At 37.9% G+C, this 17,352-nt stretch overlaps 1 protein-coding gene across 1 annotated transcript; it reads right to left on the minus strand.

Moving 5' to 3' along the window:
• Positions 1-5,879: 5,879 nt before the first annotated feature.
• On the minus strand, positions 5,880-6,785 carry LOC122677430 (MICOS complex subunit MIC26-like). Its single transcript, XM_043877464.1, has one exon. The coding sequence runs from the start codon at positions 6,759-6,761 to the stop codon at positions 6,168-6,170; it is 594 nt and encodes a 197-aa protein (XP_043733399.1). The 5' UTR covers positions 6,762-6,785; the 3' UTR covers positions 5,880-6,167.
• Positions 6,786-17,352: the final 10,567 nt, after the last annotated feature.

The raw sequence follows: 17,352 nt of genomic DNA on the forward strand, positions 1-17,352 counted from the left end.
TTCCATTGTGTACTGTGATATTTCCTAAATTCTGCTCACTGCTTTTATTTTCTAGCATGGGCAATCTGCCAAAAAAGTTTTGTTTATCATCACAATATAGGTCTTCCTGATGGCTTTTCTTATCACTTGGTCTTTAATTTCTTTGTTGCAAAAGTTCCAGGCTACTAAAAAAAAGTTGGCATTCAGATATTTAAGAGTATATGATGATGCATTGAATCTGAAGCCTGAGAGTACCTACTTTTCCATTGTGCTGCTTGAAATCTTGATTGATGGCTGAAGCGCCATGCTGGATCATAAAGTAATTTGGGGATTGGGTTTTAGGCAAGGTGAAGCAATTAGCTCTAAGGAATGTAACTCTGAGAATTTGGTAGAAAGGAGTTACTCTGCTAGCTGTGAAGGGCTTATTTCTGAATGTTATGTAATTAGAAGAATTTTTTTTTTTTTTTTGGTCGTTTTAGGCCATTGTTCTTTTAGACTCTTTAAAAATGTTTCTATCTGTATTACAGAGGCAGGCTGCTCAAGTAAATGACAGCCTTATTTCTTAAATACTTTGTGGACTTTAGGCAAATTACTTAGGGTCGCTTTGCCTCAGTTTACTCATCCATAGAAATGGGATACTAGTAGTACCTATTTCTGGGTTTGTTAGGATTAAATAAATGACTAAGTCAAATTCCTGGCGGGCAGTGATCACTGTATAACTGTCTCTATTATTATCTTTAGCTTTAGCTTAGAACTTATCTCTGTCTCCCAGGTTGTGGATTACTACAGAAAAGCTGCTAGCGTGGGTGTTTCTTTGTTGTGCATGTTTGCAAAGGGCTCTTCTCATTGTGCACACTGACTTTCTGGAGTAGTCTACATTGACCAAAAGTCTGGATCATGTCTCTATTAACATCCAAAATCTTCAAAAGAGAGTTTAACTGATGGGCTTCTGGACAAGCCTTTTATTGCCAGTTCTCCTCTGTTCTCCTATATCATCATATATTGATGACATCAATATAACAAAGGATCTCTAGGGTCTTCTACTTATTGTCCAGTCTCCCTATGTCTTAATATCTCCCTTTGAAATGAAAGGAAAACGTCTTTCTACTTATATCATATCTGACACCAAATACATGGATTTTCCATACTAAGCAATCTCTGCTAGGTGCCTACAGTTTCATTCAATTCTGAACCTAACTATCCCAAGCTAGTACAGACCCCAGGGGTTAAGGGTTCAGTTCCATGAGACTTTTTCCATGCTTCGGATGCCGATCACAATTTGTGGGTTCCCTGTTCATCTACATTTTTGTTCAACTTTGCTACAAATCAGGAATTCTCACAATGCTCTAAGACATTGTATGATTGTAAGTGCTTATTATCCGTCTTATACTTTTGTGTCAAAATGAGGTTTCCTAATCATGACTCAAAGTTACTTTCTCTGATTGTGTGTGTGTGTGCTTAGTTCATCAGTCGTGTCCAACCAACTCTTTGTGACCCCAAGGACTGTAGCTCGCCAGAGTCCTCTGTCCATGGGGATTCTCCAGGCAAGAATATAGCAGTGGGTTGCCATCCCCTTCTCCAGGAGATCTTCCCAACACAGGGATTGAACCCACATCTCCTGCATTGCAAGCAGATTCTATACCATCTGAGCCACCAGGGGATTACTGGCACACTACTTACTTTAGGTTTTTTCCGAAATTTCTGGTAAATTGTTGATTGTATCTAAGATCAACATTACTTAATATTTAGTCTTATAACCTTAACCATGTATCTCTGGAAACTGGCAATAGCTTTTAACTATGGAAACTATTGAAACTATTAACTACAAAGCAGCATTGTTACATAATACCTATAGGCTTTCTACAAATAAATCCTTAAAAATTGGATGTCCGTGAATATTGAGATGATAGGTGATTCAGTTTGCAACTTAAGAGTGAGGTAGGACATTGAAAGGTATCCTTAAGTTAATCAAATCATATTACCAGATGAATTTAACTCTCTGGTTGATACTTCTAGCCTAGAAAAACTTTCTCTCCTAATTATGAAAATCTGATCTCAGAATTCAGGGACTCAGTGCCTTTCCATTTCTTGGCTTTATTCTAATAATCATTGTCTCCTAGACTGGCCCATTCTTGCTTATGTGGACCATTAATCTAAGAGTTGGGCAGTGATAATAAAGATAATTCTTGTCTCAGATATGAAGTAATAAGTTTAATCTGGGGTACAGCTGAACCCTGAACTATAAGTCAAAGCCTCAGACTACAAAAAATGTACTAAAGGATTGACTTAGATGCGTTAGTCCTAGCATGGTGTCACATTTAAAGACTCATCGTCAAGCTGCAAACATGGGTTTGACTCTTAAATCCTTTATGTCTAGGGACATTAAAGTAGTCCAGATCATGACTTCCTGCAACACTTTTTGTTTTTCTCCAACTCTCTTATATAGAATGTCTTATTTTGCCAAAATCCCCTATTAATCTCTGTGTTATGAACAGCAACCTCACCAGCTTTGCTAATATTCCTTCTTTTCTCTTACCTCCAAGCTCCTTCTTCCTGAGCCACTTCTCTAATTTTGCATTCCAAAGTCCAGCAGAATCTAAAATCTGGTCAGATATCTACCCTTCTCTCATCTGATGCAGATTCTGCATCAGATGAGAGAAGAGTACAGACTGGGCTAATGAACATGAAGCAACATATCCCAAGATCACTCTGTTAGAGTTGTGCGTGTTTTGTGCTACATGACTCATCTGTGAGTTTTGTTTACAGGCTACATTCTGAACTTAATAAGGTTTGTTCCTACATAATAACAATAAAAAAAATTCCTGCATGCATGTTAAGTCACTTCAGTCATGTCCAACTCTTTTTCACCGTATGGACTGTAGCCTGCCAGGTTCCTCTATCTATGGGATTCTCCAGGCAAGAATACTGGAGTGGGTTACCATGCCCTCCTCCAGAGGATCTTTCCAACCCAGGGACTGAACCTGCAACCCCTGTATCTCCTGCATTGGCAGGCAGATTCTTTGTCACTGGCGCCACCTGGGAAACACCACAACCACCCTCCTCCAAACAAACAAACAAAAAGTCATGAGGTTAGAAATGTGTCATTTATTGAATTCTACTCTGACTTTGAAATATATGCTTTTTATATCATGCTATTGGCTTTCCTAGTGGCTCAGATGGTAAATAATCCACCTGCAATGCAGGAGACCCAGGTTTCATCCAAGGTCAGGCAGATCCCTGAAGAAAGAAATGACAACCCACTTCTTTTCTTGACTGGAGAATTCCAAGGACAGAGGAGCCTGGTGGGCTACAGTCCATGGGGTCACAAAGAGTCAGACATGACTGAGCAACTAACTCAGCACACGACTGAGTCGCTCACGACTGAGCCATCATCTATACTTATGGTGCTAGATCTTAATTTCCTCATTTGGGTATAAGTATGGGCTCAGGTGTTTTAATCTGCCTGCAATTTGGGAAACCTGTGTTTGGTCCCTGTGTTGGGAAGATCACCTGGAGAAGTGAATGGCTATTCTTGCCTGGAGAATTACATGGACGGAGGAGCCTGGCAGGCTATAGTCCATGGGGTTGCAAAGAGTCAGACATAACTGAGTGACTTTCACACACTATGCAGTATCTAATACTTAGTATGTATTCAAAAGAGAACAGTTTTTAGTTATATGGCTAGATTAAATACTAGATGTGATCATTCAAATTCATGAGACAGATAATTGATATTTGTCAAATAAGGATATTTTCCGAGAACTGTACTGGATATGTTAAATAGTGTTTTATTTAATTACTGCAATTAGCCTAAAAAGAAAAACTGTTATGCAATTTGAACCAATGAGTTGAAGAATCAAAGCAGTGGTCAGCAAATAAATGGTTGTATCAGGATTAAACTCTAGGCCAGAACCCAAAGTTTGGGGAGTTTTCCCATGAACTAAAAGGAAGTATAACCAAGCTTACCTCTTGTGATGGCTAATTTTTTATACCAAGTTGACTGGCCACAGAGTGTGCAGATTAAAAAGTATTTCTGGATATGTCTATAAGGGTGACTCTGGATGAAATTAACATCTTAATCAGTGAACCTAGTAAAGAAATCTGCTCTCCCCAATATGGGAGCATACCATGCAATCTGTTGAGGGTCTGAAAAGAAATAAAAAGATGGAAGAAAAAATATTCATCTCCCTGCATGATTGCTTGAGTTGGAACATTGATCTTCTCCTATCCTTTGCACTCCCAGTTCTCAGGTCTTTGCTCTTCAACCAGTCTATACCACAAGCTCTCTTTGCTTTCCAGCTTGCAGATGGCAGATCATGGGATTTCTCAGACCCCATAATTCCTTATAATAGATCTATCTATCTATCCTATTAGTTTTGTTTCTGCAGAGAACCCTGACTAATATACCACCCTTAAACATTTTACGAACAATGGAATACTTTAATAGTCAAAGTGATTTTGTACACATGTTGGTTTCCAAAATATCCTAGCTATAGTTGCTGGTTTTATGCTTTAGCATATAAGGTAATACAATAGCTATGAAACTCCTCGACTGTAAGTGCCACCTCAAATTTTTCCATCTGCCACATCATTAGCCCTCAGTAAGAACAAATTACAGGTCATAGCTGTAAACTACACAGGAATGCCAGGAATCTTAAAGGTTAGAAATTCTAAAGACATGACCTGAGTTAGCAATCATTATCTACTAATTAATAGACAATTATGTTAATGATTTAGTAATAATGTTTTCCATTTCTCTTGAGTATGAAAGGCAATACAACATTCCTAAATAAGCCCTATGAAGTTCTGATTTCCGGGATTCAAGTCTTAGTTCTACTCAATTTAATTGCCAACTAATCTTGAGCAAGTTGTTTAATCTCAGAGTCTCAGCTTTCTCATTTGTAAAATGAAGATAACATTTGCCTGAATGTGGTATACTAATTTACAGCATTACTGCGGATTTAATCTTAATTTCTTTTAATCTATTCCTCTGTTATTTCTACATCTCATCCTCCCTTCTACAAAGAGTAATTTGTTTCCCTTCAAAATATAGCAATTTCCTCCCTTGAAGTTGTAGAACCAACACACCTAAGGTTTCCTTATTCAGCAGGAGAATGGGGAAGAGATTTTTGAAATGGTATAGCTTATGCTTTTCTTTATTTTTAAATTACTAAATATTAAAATAGTCCTTTAATTTGCTTTATTATTTAGTGATTTATTTTAAATATCATTATGTGAACTGTATTCTCAGCCTCATGGCAAGAATGTATTGGTTGAACTATGAGAAATAACTCATTGTATTATAATTGCATCTTTTGTATATATACTTGTGGTATTGTATCAGAATATTTTACTATTTTCTAAATATTCTTTTTCCCATCTAAATTATTTTTAATATTTTTATAAAATTCTAAGACTGATTTTTTATTATACTTTCAAATCAGTTCTCCTTGGCACACACCTCAGACTGCATTCCCAAATAGCTCATGAAAGATAAACTTGAAAAAAAATTCCATATGTAGAAACTGTAAATAATAAACTTCTTTTAAGGAACAGTTTTCATCTGTCCCAAACATATGTGAGCCTAAGGTAAGGTTTGGACTAACAGGGACGAGGGATCCTTCTTACTCTCTTTCTCCATAAATCATCTAAGCCTGTTGATTTCTTTTTTTTTTTGGTCACTCAGTCATGTCTGACTCTTTGCGACCCCATGGACTGTAGCCCACCAGGCTCCTCCCTCCATGGGATTCTCCAAGCAAGAATACTGGAGTGGGTTGCCATTTCCTTCTCCAGGGGATCTTCCCAACTTAGGGATCGAACCCGAGTCTCCTGCACTGCAGGCAGACGCTTTAACCTCTGAGCCACCAGGGAAGCCCCAAACCTGTTGATAGTACTTCTTCTTCTTTTTTCTTTTTAACTTAGATCTTTAATTATGTACATAAATAGCCACATGAGAACGAGGAGTTCTAAGGCTTATACATTATCTCTAGGTGGAAGAATTTCAGATTAGTCCACTTGGAGTACGGCATCACCCAAGATAACAAAGAGACCTAGAATAGTTTTTCCAGAAGAATGCCAATTTACTACATTCAATACTGACTTCTCTGCCATTTTTCTGCAGAAATACTGATTTACCATATGGAGTTTCCAATGTTTACCTGATTAAAATGGGCAGAGCATGGAGTATTCTACTTATTTCCAGACGAGTTCTTCACATTTCCTGACTTTTGAAAGTTCTCCTTCCACAAATCTACGACAACGTAGCTTTGTAAACCCCAGTCATACAGTTTCTCTCCACTGACCTGGACAAATACAATGGCTTGTTGTGGATGATAAAGAGAGGCAGCAAATCCCATGAAACCAGGCGGATACACAAGCTTCTGTATCTTTGAACCTCTAGTCAAAACGAGTCCAACAACTCCAGCAAAACCAATAACACCAAGTCTTGGAAAAAATCCAGGAGGTGCATTTTGGAGATATTCATAGCTGTCTAACCCCCATTGAACCAAACTTTGCATCTTGGGCTTATTTTGGGAGTACTTTTCCTGACACCAACTTGTATATGGTTCGCAATAATGTTGGAGATGAGAGATGCTTTCTTCAAGTTGGGTCCTTGGTTCTTCCACATATTTAGACTGATCCTCAGGAATGGAGCAGAGTGAAAGCTCATTAACCTTCACAGTATCTTTGTGAGGTGAGTCCTTTTTTGATGATGCATAGATCTTGAAGGTGAGCAGGCTCAGGCTGCCCAGCCCCACAAACCTCTGAATTACCTTGAACATGTCGCTGGCAGCGGCGGCTCCGGCGGGGGCGATAGTACTTCTTAAATATGTATGCAAACCCACCCCACTGGAACAATTTCAATTCTGCATACTATTGCCATTTAGTCTGTTAGAACAGTAGGCTCTTAATTGGTTTTGATTTCAGTCGCATCTCTCTTCAATCAGGACAATCTTTTTTAAAAAACACAAAGATGATTTTACTACCCTCTTTTAAAGGCTTCTCTTTAAACTCAGTTTGAAATATACCTTAGGCTGTGATCAAAACCTCTCTATAGACCTCAATTTGCTTTCCATTTCCCTATGACCTCTTCCTCTCTTCCCCCTTTCAAAATCTATGCCCTGGCCAGAAATACTAAATACTTTCAGTTCTTATACCATAGCGTGATCCTCACTCCTGTGGAAAATACCTTATGTCTATGTCTCTCATTGAGCGGTGTAATGCCTACTGCTTAAGATATTACTCCTTTTGGGTACGTTTCTTGAGTGGCAGGCTGATTAGATTCCCATTCTCATGTACCATGTGCATGCTCACTATGCCGTGTATGTTTATCCCTCTGTCCACCTGCAAAACAACAAGCTCTCTGTCATATTCCTCATTGTGCCTCCAGGCTTGAAAATGATGTTCAGTAGTACTGTGAAGTGGAAGTCACTCAGTCGTGTCCAACATTTTGCGACCAAATGGAATATAGTCCATGGAATTCTCCAAACCAGAATACTGGAGTGGGTAGTCATTCTCTTCTCCAGGGGAATCTTCCCAACCCAGGGATCAAACCCAGCTCTCTCACATTGCAGGGGGATTCTTTACCAGATGAGCTACCAGGGATGCCATCAGTAGTGTTAGATGTCCACTATTTGTCCTCTTGATCTCTCAACACTCTTAAAACCTTGCCGTACATTCTGGAGATTGATTCATATGGACTGTATCAGTGGGTCTCATACCATAGGTTTCAGGTGGCTTCTGCTAAAGAGAGACTGTGACATGAGATGAGAAAAGGTAAAGATGAAGCCTGGAGGTTCTTCCTACCTGGGCACTTTGGCATCACTGCATCTTTCCGCTAAAGACCATAGCTCATCTCAACTCTCTTTCCAGGATCTGGCAACCATTCCTTCTCATTTCTCCTTCACATCTAGATATGGCAAATGATAAACATTATTTAATTAATTGAAATAAATAATTTCTTTTAATTTTTTTCACACCAGTGTATATGTTTCCTAAATAAAGAAAATGAATTTTCTCAGGTCTGACTGCCTATTAATTGACCACTAAATAGAACAATCACAGAAAACTAACCAATCCAATCACATGGAACACAGCCTTGTCTAACTCAACGAACTATTAGCAATGCTATGTAGGGCCAACCAAGAAGGATGGGTCAGGGTGGAGAGTTCTGACAAACTGTGGCCCACTGGAGAAGGGAATGGCAAACCACTTCAGTATTCTTGCCTTGAGAACCCCATGAACAGTATGAAGAGGCAAGATAGGACACTGAAAGATGAACTCCCCAGATTGGTAGGTGCCCAATATGCTACTGGAGATCAGTTGAGAAATAACTCCAGAAAGAATGAAGAGACAGAGCCAAAGCAAAAAACAACACCCAGTTGTGGATGTGACTGGTGATGGAAGCAAGGTCCCATGCTGTAAAGAGCAATATTGCATAGGAACCTGGAATGTTAAGTCCATAATCAAGGCAAATTGGAAGTGATCAAACAGGAGATGACAAGAATGAACGTCAGCATTTTAGGCATCAGTGAACTAAAATGGACTGGGTGAATTTAACTCAGATGACCATTATATCTACTACGGTAGGCAAGAATCCCTTAGAAAACAGGCGAGGGTGGGATGATCTGAGAGAACAGCATTGAAAAATGTATACTATCAAGTGTAAAACAGATCGCCAGTCTAGGCTATATGCATGAGACAAGTGCTCAGGGCTGGTGCACTGGGATGACCCAGAAGGATGGGATGGGGAGGGACGTGGGAGGGGGGTTCAGGATGGGGAACACATGAAAATCCATGGCTGATTCATGTCAATGTATAGTAAAAACCGTTACAATATTGTAAAGTAATTAGCCTCCAACTAATAAAAATAAATGGAAAAAAGAAAAAGAAAAAATGGAGTAGCCATCATAGTCAAAAAAAGAGTCCAAAATGAAGTACTTGGATGCAATCTCAAAAATAACAGCATGATCTCTGTTCATTTCCAAGACAAACCACTCAATTTCATGGTAATCCAAGTCTATGCCCCGACTGGTAATGCTGAAGAAGCTGAAGGTGAGTGGTTCTATGTGAATGGTGAATGGTGAAAGGTGAATGGTGAATAGTTCTATCTACAAGATCTTCTAGAATTAACACCCAAAAAAGATGTCCTTTTCATTATAGGGGACTAGAATGAAAAAGTAGGAAGTCAAGAAACACCTGGACTAATAGGAAAATTTGGCCTTGGAGCAGAGAATGAAGAAGGGCAAAGGTTAATAGAGTTCTGCTAAGAGAATGCACTGGTCATAGCAAACACTCTCTTCCAACAGCACAAGAGAAGACTCTACAAATGGACATCACCAGATGGTCAACACCAAAATCAGATTGATTTTATTCTTTGAAGCAAAAGATGTAGAAGCTCTATACAGTCAGCAAAAACAAGACCAGGAGTTTACTGTGGCTCAGATCATGAACTCCTTACTGCCAAACTCAGACTTAAATTTTAGAAAGTAGGGAAAACCACTGGACCATTCAGGTATGACCTAAATCAAATCCTTAACAATTATACAATGGAAATGAGAAATAGATTTAAGGGACTAGATCTGTTAGACACAGTGCCTAATGAACAATGGACAGAGGTTAGTGACACTGTACAGGAGACAGGAAGCAAGACCATCCCCAAGAAAAAGAAATGCAAGAAAGCAAAATGGCTATCTGAGGAGGCAGTACAAATAGCTGTGAAAAAAAGAGAAGCCAAAAGCAAAGGAGAAAAGGAAAGATATACCCATTTGAATGCAGAGTTGGAAAGAATAGCAAGGAAAGATAAGAAGGCCTTCCTCTGTGGTCAATGCAAAGAAATAGAGGAAAACAATAGAATGGGAAAGACTAGAGATCTCTTCAAGAAAATTAGAGATACCAAGGGAACATTTCATGCAGAGATGGGCTCAATAAAGGATGAAATGGGATGGACCTAAGAGAAGCAGAAGATATTAAGAAGACATGGCAAGAATACACAGAAGAACTGTACAAAAGATATTTTCACAACCCAGATAATCATTATGGTGCAATCATTCACCTAGAGCCAGACATCCTGGAATGTGAAGTCAAATGGGCCTTAGGAAGCATCACTATGAACAAAGCTAGTGGAGGTGATGGAAATCCAGTTGAGCTATTTCAAATCCTAAAAGATGAATCTATGAAAGTGTGGCACTCAATATGTCAGCAAATTTGGAAATCACAACAGTGACCACAGGATTGGAAAAGGTCAGTTTTCATTACAGTCCTTAAGAAAGGCAATGCCAAAGAATGTTCAAACTACCTCACGATTGCACTCATCTCCCACACTAGTAAAGTAATGCTCAAAACTCTCCAAACCAGGCTTCATCAATACATGAACCATGAACTTCCAGGTGTTCAAACTAGTTTTAGAAAAAGCAGAGGAACCAGAGTTCAAATGCCAACATCCCCTGGATCATTGAAAAAGCAAAAGAGTTCCCCAAAACATCTATTTCTGCTTTATTGACTATGCCAAAGCCTTTGACTGTGTGGATTACAATAAAATATGGAAAATTCTGAAAGAGATGGGAATACCAGACCACCTGACCTGTCTCTTGAGAAACCTGCATGCAGGTCAGGAAGCAACAAATAGAACTGGACATGGAACAACAGACTGGTTCCAAATAGGAAAAGGAGTACATCAAGGCTGTATATTGTCACTCTGCTTATTTAACTTATATGCAGAGTACAGGATGAGAAATGCTGAGCTAGAGGACGCACAAGCTGGAGTCAACATTGCTGGGAGAAATATCAGTAACCTCAGATATGCAGAAAACACCACCTTTATGACAGGAAGTGAAGATATAAAGAACCTCTTAAAAAAAAACAAAAAAAAAAAAAAAAAAGAACCTCTTGATGAAAGTGAAAGAGGAGAGTGAAAAAGTTCTCTTAAAGCTCAACATTCAGAGAACAAAGATCATGGCATCTGGTCCCATCACTTCATGGCAAATAGATGGGGAAACAGTGGAAACAGTGGCTGACTTTATTTTGGGGGGCTCAAAATCACTGCAGATGGTGACTGCAGCCATGAAATTAAAAGACGTTTACTCCTTGAAAGAAAAGTTTTGACCAACCCAGACAGCATATTAAAAAGCAGAGACATTACTTTGCCAACAAAGATCCATCTAAAGATATTGTTTTTCCAGTAGTCATATATGGATGTGAGAGTTGGACTATAAAGAAAACTGAGCGTTGAAGAATTGATGCGTTTGAACTGTGGTGTTGGAGAAGACTCTTAAGAGTCCCTTGGACTGCAAGGAGATCCGACCAGTCCACCCTAAAGGAAATCAGTTCTGGGTGTTCATTGGAAGGACTGATGTTGAAGCTGAAACTCCAATACTTTGGCCACCTGATGAGAAGAGATGACTCATTTGAAAAGACCCTGATGCTGGGAAAGATTGAAGATAGGAGGAGAAGGGGACGACAGAGGATGAGATGGTTGGATGGCATTTCTGACTTGATGGACATGAATTTGAGTAAACTCTGGGAGTGGGTGATGTACAGGGAGGCCTTGTGTGCTGCAGTCCATGGGGTTGCAAAGAGTCAGACATGACTTAGCAACTGCTGACTGAAATAGAACATTTAATATTCTACATTACTATAAGTACATTAATATTGTGTACTTAGTACACAAATGTACTATACATTTGTACATGTGTACATGTATAGTACAAATATATATAGTACATGTATAGTACAAATGTACTATACATTTGTACATTGTGTACATGTATAGTACACAAATGTACTATAAGTACATTAATATTGTGTACTTAGTATACAAATTAATATTTCATATTTTAATAATTGCTTACTTCAGTAAGTAATAGGAAAAAAAAACTTTAGCATATCAAACCAATGGTTTTGTGGACATTATAGAACAATATACATTTTCTTATAGAATAAATTTAAGTGAAAACATTGTATATTTAAAAAAAAAAATCTTATGTAAAATACATTTGCTTTGCTCCCAGAACTAATTCTTGGAGCAATGGTAGTGTTGGGTGAGTGTGTTATTTCCTTGGTTCTGTCTCACTGCAGCAAAAATTTGAAGTGGCGGATGGACTAGTGTTACAACCCTGAGTTATTTCCTCAATTGGACCTGTGTTACAGCTTCCTGTTACAGCTCAGTTTTATTTAGAAAGCAAAGGAAAATAGGTCCTGGATGCATAATGGCGGGCCAACCCAAAAGACAGGAAGAGAAGAGCAGCCCCAGCCCAATTTTGGCTTCTCTTTTTGCATGTTTTTTCTCCTCCCCCTGAGCCTGCTCTATGTAAATTTGGCTAGCCAGGAGGGCTGTTTGTTTTACCTGCGGTTCTCACTCTGGTCCTTGGACCTTCCTTATTCTATTTTTGGGTTTTCCCCTTCTTTGTCTTTTAGCCACAGCCATTCTGGATTCCTTTTTCCTATTCTAACTACCTAACAATAGCAACAAGAAAGTACAGGTGTGTTTTGTTACTGTTTGGAATTTGGATAATACCAACATAAAGAATTTAAGGCTGCATGTTATTCATGCAGAAAAGGTGTGATGGATTGATGATGTCTCCTACAAACACTTGAATGTGAAAACATTCACATGCCAGATGTGTGTCATGCCTAGAGTCTCACCCTTCTTTTACCTTGATCAACTGGGAACAGAATTTCTAGTTTTAATAGCTGACTTCAGCTCTTCCACTGGAGCTGGATATCCTAAAATAATGCTGCCAGGTACAAGGGTGGTAGAAGATATTGTACCTTTCTGCCTTTGACAGAAATCCATCTGTTCCAACCCATTCAACTGCCCCAAATGAAACAAGTGTTCTCCTGAAGTATTTGATCCAACAGAATAACAATCTTGAAAGAAGCATTAATGTTTTTATTAAAATCGTGCAAGCAGAAAAAGTGATGGCTTCTCTAGTAGCTCTTGTAGCTCAGCTGGTAAAGAATCTGCCTGAAATGTGGGAGACCTGGGTTTGATCCCTCTGTTGGGAAGATCCCCTGGAGAAGGGAAAGGCTGCCCACTCCAGTATTCTGGCCTGGAGAATTCCATGGACTGCATAGTCCATGGGGTCACAATGAGTCAGACACAACTGAGTGACTTTCACTGTCTTTGGAGTTGATGACAATCGAAGATATTGTGTGATCATAATTTTGACTCTAGTTAAAAATCTATAGATTGTTAGAATAAACATTATAGGATTATGAAATGGGTGAAACTTGTGGGCCACTAAATTTTAAAAACTGGATAATTAAAACCTATTTCTGCAGCTATGCTCCTGGGTTATGACTATAAGCATACCATACTAGGAGTGAAACATTCTGTAAATCTAATTCTGGAGAAATAAGTATTTTATTTACTTGTTTATGTATAATTTATAGCCCACCTGCCTCCAAAACATATGTTATATCAAAAAAAGTAACAATAATATTCTCTTGATTATTTTTGGAAGCAGAGTGTAAAGCTCTATTAGTTAATTATATTTAGCATTGTCATCCCATTTAGTTTGGCTGTGATCACTCAAAGACTACCACAGTGTATATGGATCCTAGGATACTTCCAGACAGATAAAATAATAGAACAAAATGCTTAAAGTTCAAAAGCAATAACAACAACAAAACAACTTTGAAAACTGTTTGGCCCAATTAGCATAGCTATATTGATTAAATTCACTCAGTAATTCCAAATAGCCTGATTGTACACAGTAGCAAGCATTTGTAGACAAACACCTTAAAAACTCAAAAGGTTAAAATAGAGTTTTCAAAGGGGGAGGAGTGGTGAGTATTTATTCAACATATCAGAAATATCCCCCATTAAGAGACTGGTTTCTTACTGTGGTCTAACCTGTTTAAGAGAATAAAATCAGCCACAGCTATTCTCATTTTAAAAGACATGAGCTTAGTTGCTTAATGCTCATTACTCTATATAGAAATCCATTTCTCTCTTTGCTGTCTCTTTAGGAAACCTTTTTTAATAATGCTCAGTAAATTAGGCCTCCATAGACTTGGCTTTATCCCACCCTGCCAGTTTCTTTTCCTTTTTGTATCTCTGTAAAATATCTGCTTAGAGTCTCTGATTTGAAATGTTAATTAAGGTGGGCCTGGCCTCAGGTTACAGTGTACATCCCTTTTTACATGCAAAGGAGATATGCTAACTAGGTTACTAAGAATCTGGGGGCCAAGAGGGAGTCTTCCAGAAGACAACAAAAGTCCATGAAGAATGGGGCACTTCCCAGCAACTCTCAGGAAGCAAGCGGTAAGAGAGTGTTGGCTGAAATCAGTTATCTGGCACACAGAAGGCTCTGATGTTGATTTGGCCATTCTTTTTTCTTTTGTAATCTCTTAATGTTGAGTTTATATCCAGTTAACATAGATATAGTATGATTTATTTAATGTTCAAAAAGCCAAATATGTGAGTTATCCTATCTAATGATTTTAACAGATAAATAGCATTAAATCTACTTGAATTCAAGACAATGATCCCAAGATTGTAAGGTTTCTGAGTGGGATATTCCTTTCAAATTTTCTGGCCACCCTGGAAACCTAAGCATGATGCCTACATTGCACTGAAAAGAGAATATCTGTTTGCCTGTGTGTGTTGTGAGAGTGAGTGTGTGGGCATGAATGAGTATGTGAGAAAATAGTGTGTATGGGAGTGTGAATGCCTTTCATATACAGCTCTTCCAGCAAGTGAGAGTTAGAAAGGCAAAATCTACATTTGAAAGCAAGGACACTGTAGATGTTAACTTTAAATCATCTAAGATGTAGCACAAAGAAATAAATTAATATTGTTGTGTAAAAAGTACCCTAAATTAGCCTCCAGAGACATGAATTGCAAAAATAAATGCAAAAGTTACACCTTTAATTACTGTGGTGGAACCTTTGAGATTTTGAGACATTTATTTGTATAAGTCACTTTCATAGTTATTATGGAAAGTTTTTCAAACTCTTTTGATTATAATGTTGCAGATGAGAAATGTTAGTTTCATTATTCTCACACTTGAGATATATAAAGTTCTCTTGTCTATTAGCATGAGCATATTTCTTCCGCTGAGCTGCAGAGGACAGTCATTCCATCACACACACTAAAAGAAAGTATTTAGCGAGAAACATTTTCTTGCGCAGGTCAGTCTTAACTCTCTTTTTCTTTTCTTCCCAAAACAACAGTCTTTCTTCCTTGCTTTATAGCAGGAGTTCATTGTGTGTGAACTATACGCCCTTCAATAGCCACAGATGCCCTGGAATCGTTCTGTTTTTGAATATAGCGGTCAATCATGTATTTTAGGCTTTCCCCTTAATTCTTGAAGGTTGACTAGCTCTCCCCTTCATGTGAAAGTCATTAAGGATAAAACATTTGAGTGAGCTGAACAATTAGTATTTTGGGCATATGTCTGAAGAAAAAGACAATGTAAAACACCCAGTGACAGGAGAGCTTGTGTTTTTCACTCCTCCTCCCACCCCTTATTAAGAATAACCTTGTCAAAATAAATAAATGAATAAGATGTGTGGTGGGGCGGGGAAGAAAAGAAGATGAAGGAGAGTTAGGATGCCTATAACACTGGCAGTTGACACACTATACTGATCCCCTCAAAATGCTGTTTTAAAACATCTATTTAGCTTAAATATGAAATTTCAGCCCACAGGCAAGAAAAAAAAGCCCTTTTTTTTAAATAAATGTTTCTTTTTAAAGAAAGACAAATTAATGCAATTTGGAGAAGAGCAAGTGATATTTTTTGACATCTGCAGAAAATGTAAACTAGTTTCTGATTGAGATTTAGAATTATTTTTTTTGGAAGTCTATTAAAAATTTCCTTTCTTATTGCCTTATTTAATTAATAACATGTTTTATGCAACTAGCATGATTCTTTACTTCCTGGATACTGCTGATGATGCAATGTAATACTTTCAACCAAGTTACGGGAAATGAAATTCAATAGAGTCTAATTAGCTTGTGACAACTGGTGCTTTCTCCTACTATTCCCCAAAATCAAAGTACAGTAAATTTAAGCAAATAGGTAAAAAATTCAGAAATTATCCTCCAGTTCGTTCACTTAAAAATATATGAACACTACTTTGTAAAATGCCATTAACCATAGTCAGTGATTCTTTAACATTTATTTATTTATTTATTGGAGTATAAATAATTTACAATGTTCTGTTGGTTTCTGGTATATAGCAAAGTGATTCAGTTATATGTTTTGTTTTTCATTATAGTTTATTACAGGTTATTAAATATAGTTCCCTGTGCTAAACAGTAAGACCTTATTGTTTATCTGTTTTCTATACAGTAGTTTGTACCTGCTAATCTCAAACTCCTAATTTATTCCTCCACCACTTTCCCGTTTGGTAATCATAAGTTTGCTTTCTATGTCTGTGAGTCTATATCTGCTTTGTAAATAAGTTCATTTGTATAATATTTTAGAGTCCTCATATTGTGACACAATAATTCTTTGATATATCATAAAATAAAGTCAGTCATGACAATTGTTACTGCCTCTGTACATCAATACTACTGTTACTTTTGTTTTTGGAAGTTATAGAAAAATCTCATTCTAAAGTAGGCCACGTTTCCAGAATGTATAAGCTTACTTTCCCCTCCATGGCTGACTCGTTAGGCTATTACTTTTCCAGTCGCTGATAATAATGATATAGCCGGACTATTCCACTTCACAAAAAAATATTTAAATAAAGTTTCTTCAAGCACAAATGAGATGCAGCATATTTACATTTTTATTTGATGAAGCCTACTCCTGCTATCTTTGTTCTTAATTTGGTCTCAAAAGAATTAGCAGTAAGAGGAAAAGTAGTCTGTAAATATGTATGAAATCAAATATAGAGGGTAAGCTAAAAGGTATTGACTGCCAACAGAGCTTAGCTGCAGGAGGCAAAATTTTCTCCATAGTTTTCTTCTTGGCTGGAAACACATTGCCTTCTATCTAGATTATTTAATCCTCAAAATGCACATCAAAGCTTCTCATCAGGTGGCGCATGTCTTTATAGGCAGTTGAATGTCAAAGATCTAGCTTAAAGATTTTTGAAAAATGTAAAAACATAATGGATCCCAGATAATAACACAGCGGTGGAGCTTCTGTCCTATTCCTTCCAGCAAAGTACCAGCATCACAGGCTGTGGCTAATCTCTATGGCAAGGGGAAGAGCACATGCTGCCGCCTGAGAATGTGTGACATCTCTCCAACCGCTAGAAATGAAATGCTGAAACTGGGTTCCAGACCCAAATTAGCTTGTTAACAATCCCAATCTCACTCTACACCTGTGGCTGAGGAGAACTCTGAGTCATAAATTCTGTCCTGCTTTCATGGCCAATTAGGCAGTGGAACAACTTATGCAAAAATATGTAAGAGGC

The sequence above is a fragment of the Cervus elaphus genome, chromosome 20 (genome assembly GCF_910594005.1).
Source record: "Cervus elaphus chromosome 20, mCerEla1.1, whole genome shotgun sequence".
Classification (NCBI taxonomy): Eukaryota; Metazoa; Chordata; class Mammalia; order Artiodactyla; family Cervidae; genus Cervus; species Cervus elaphus.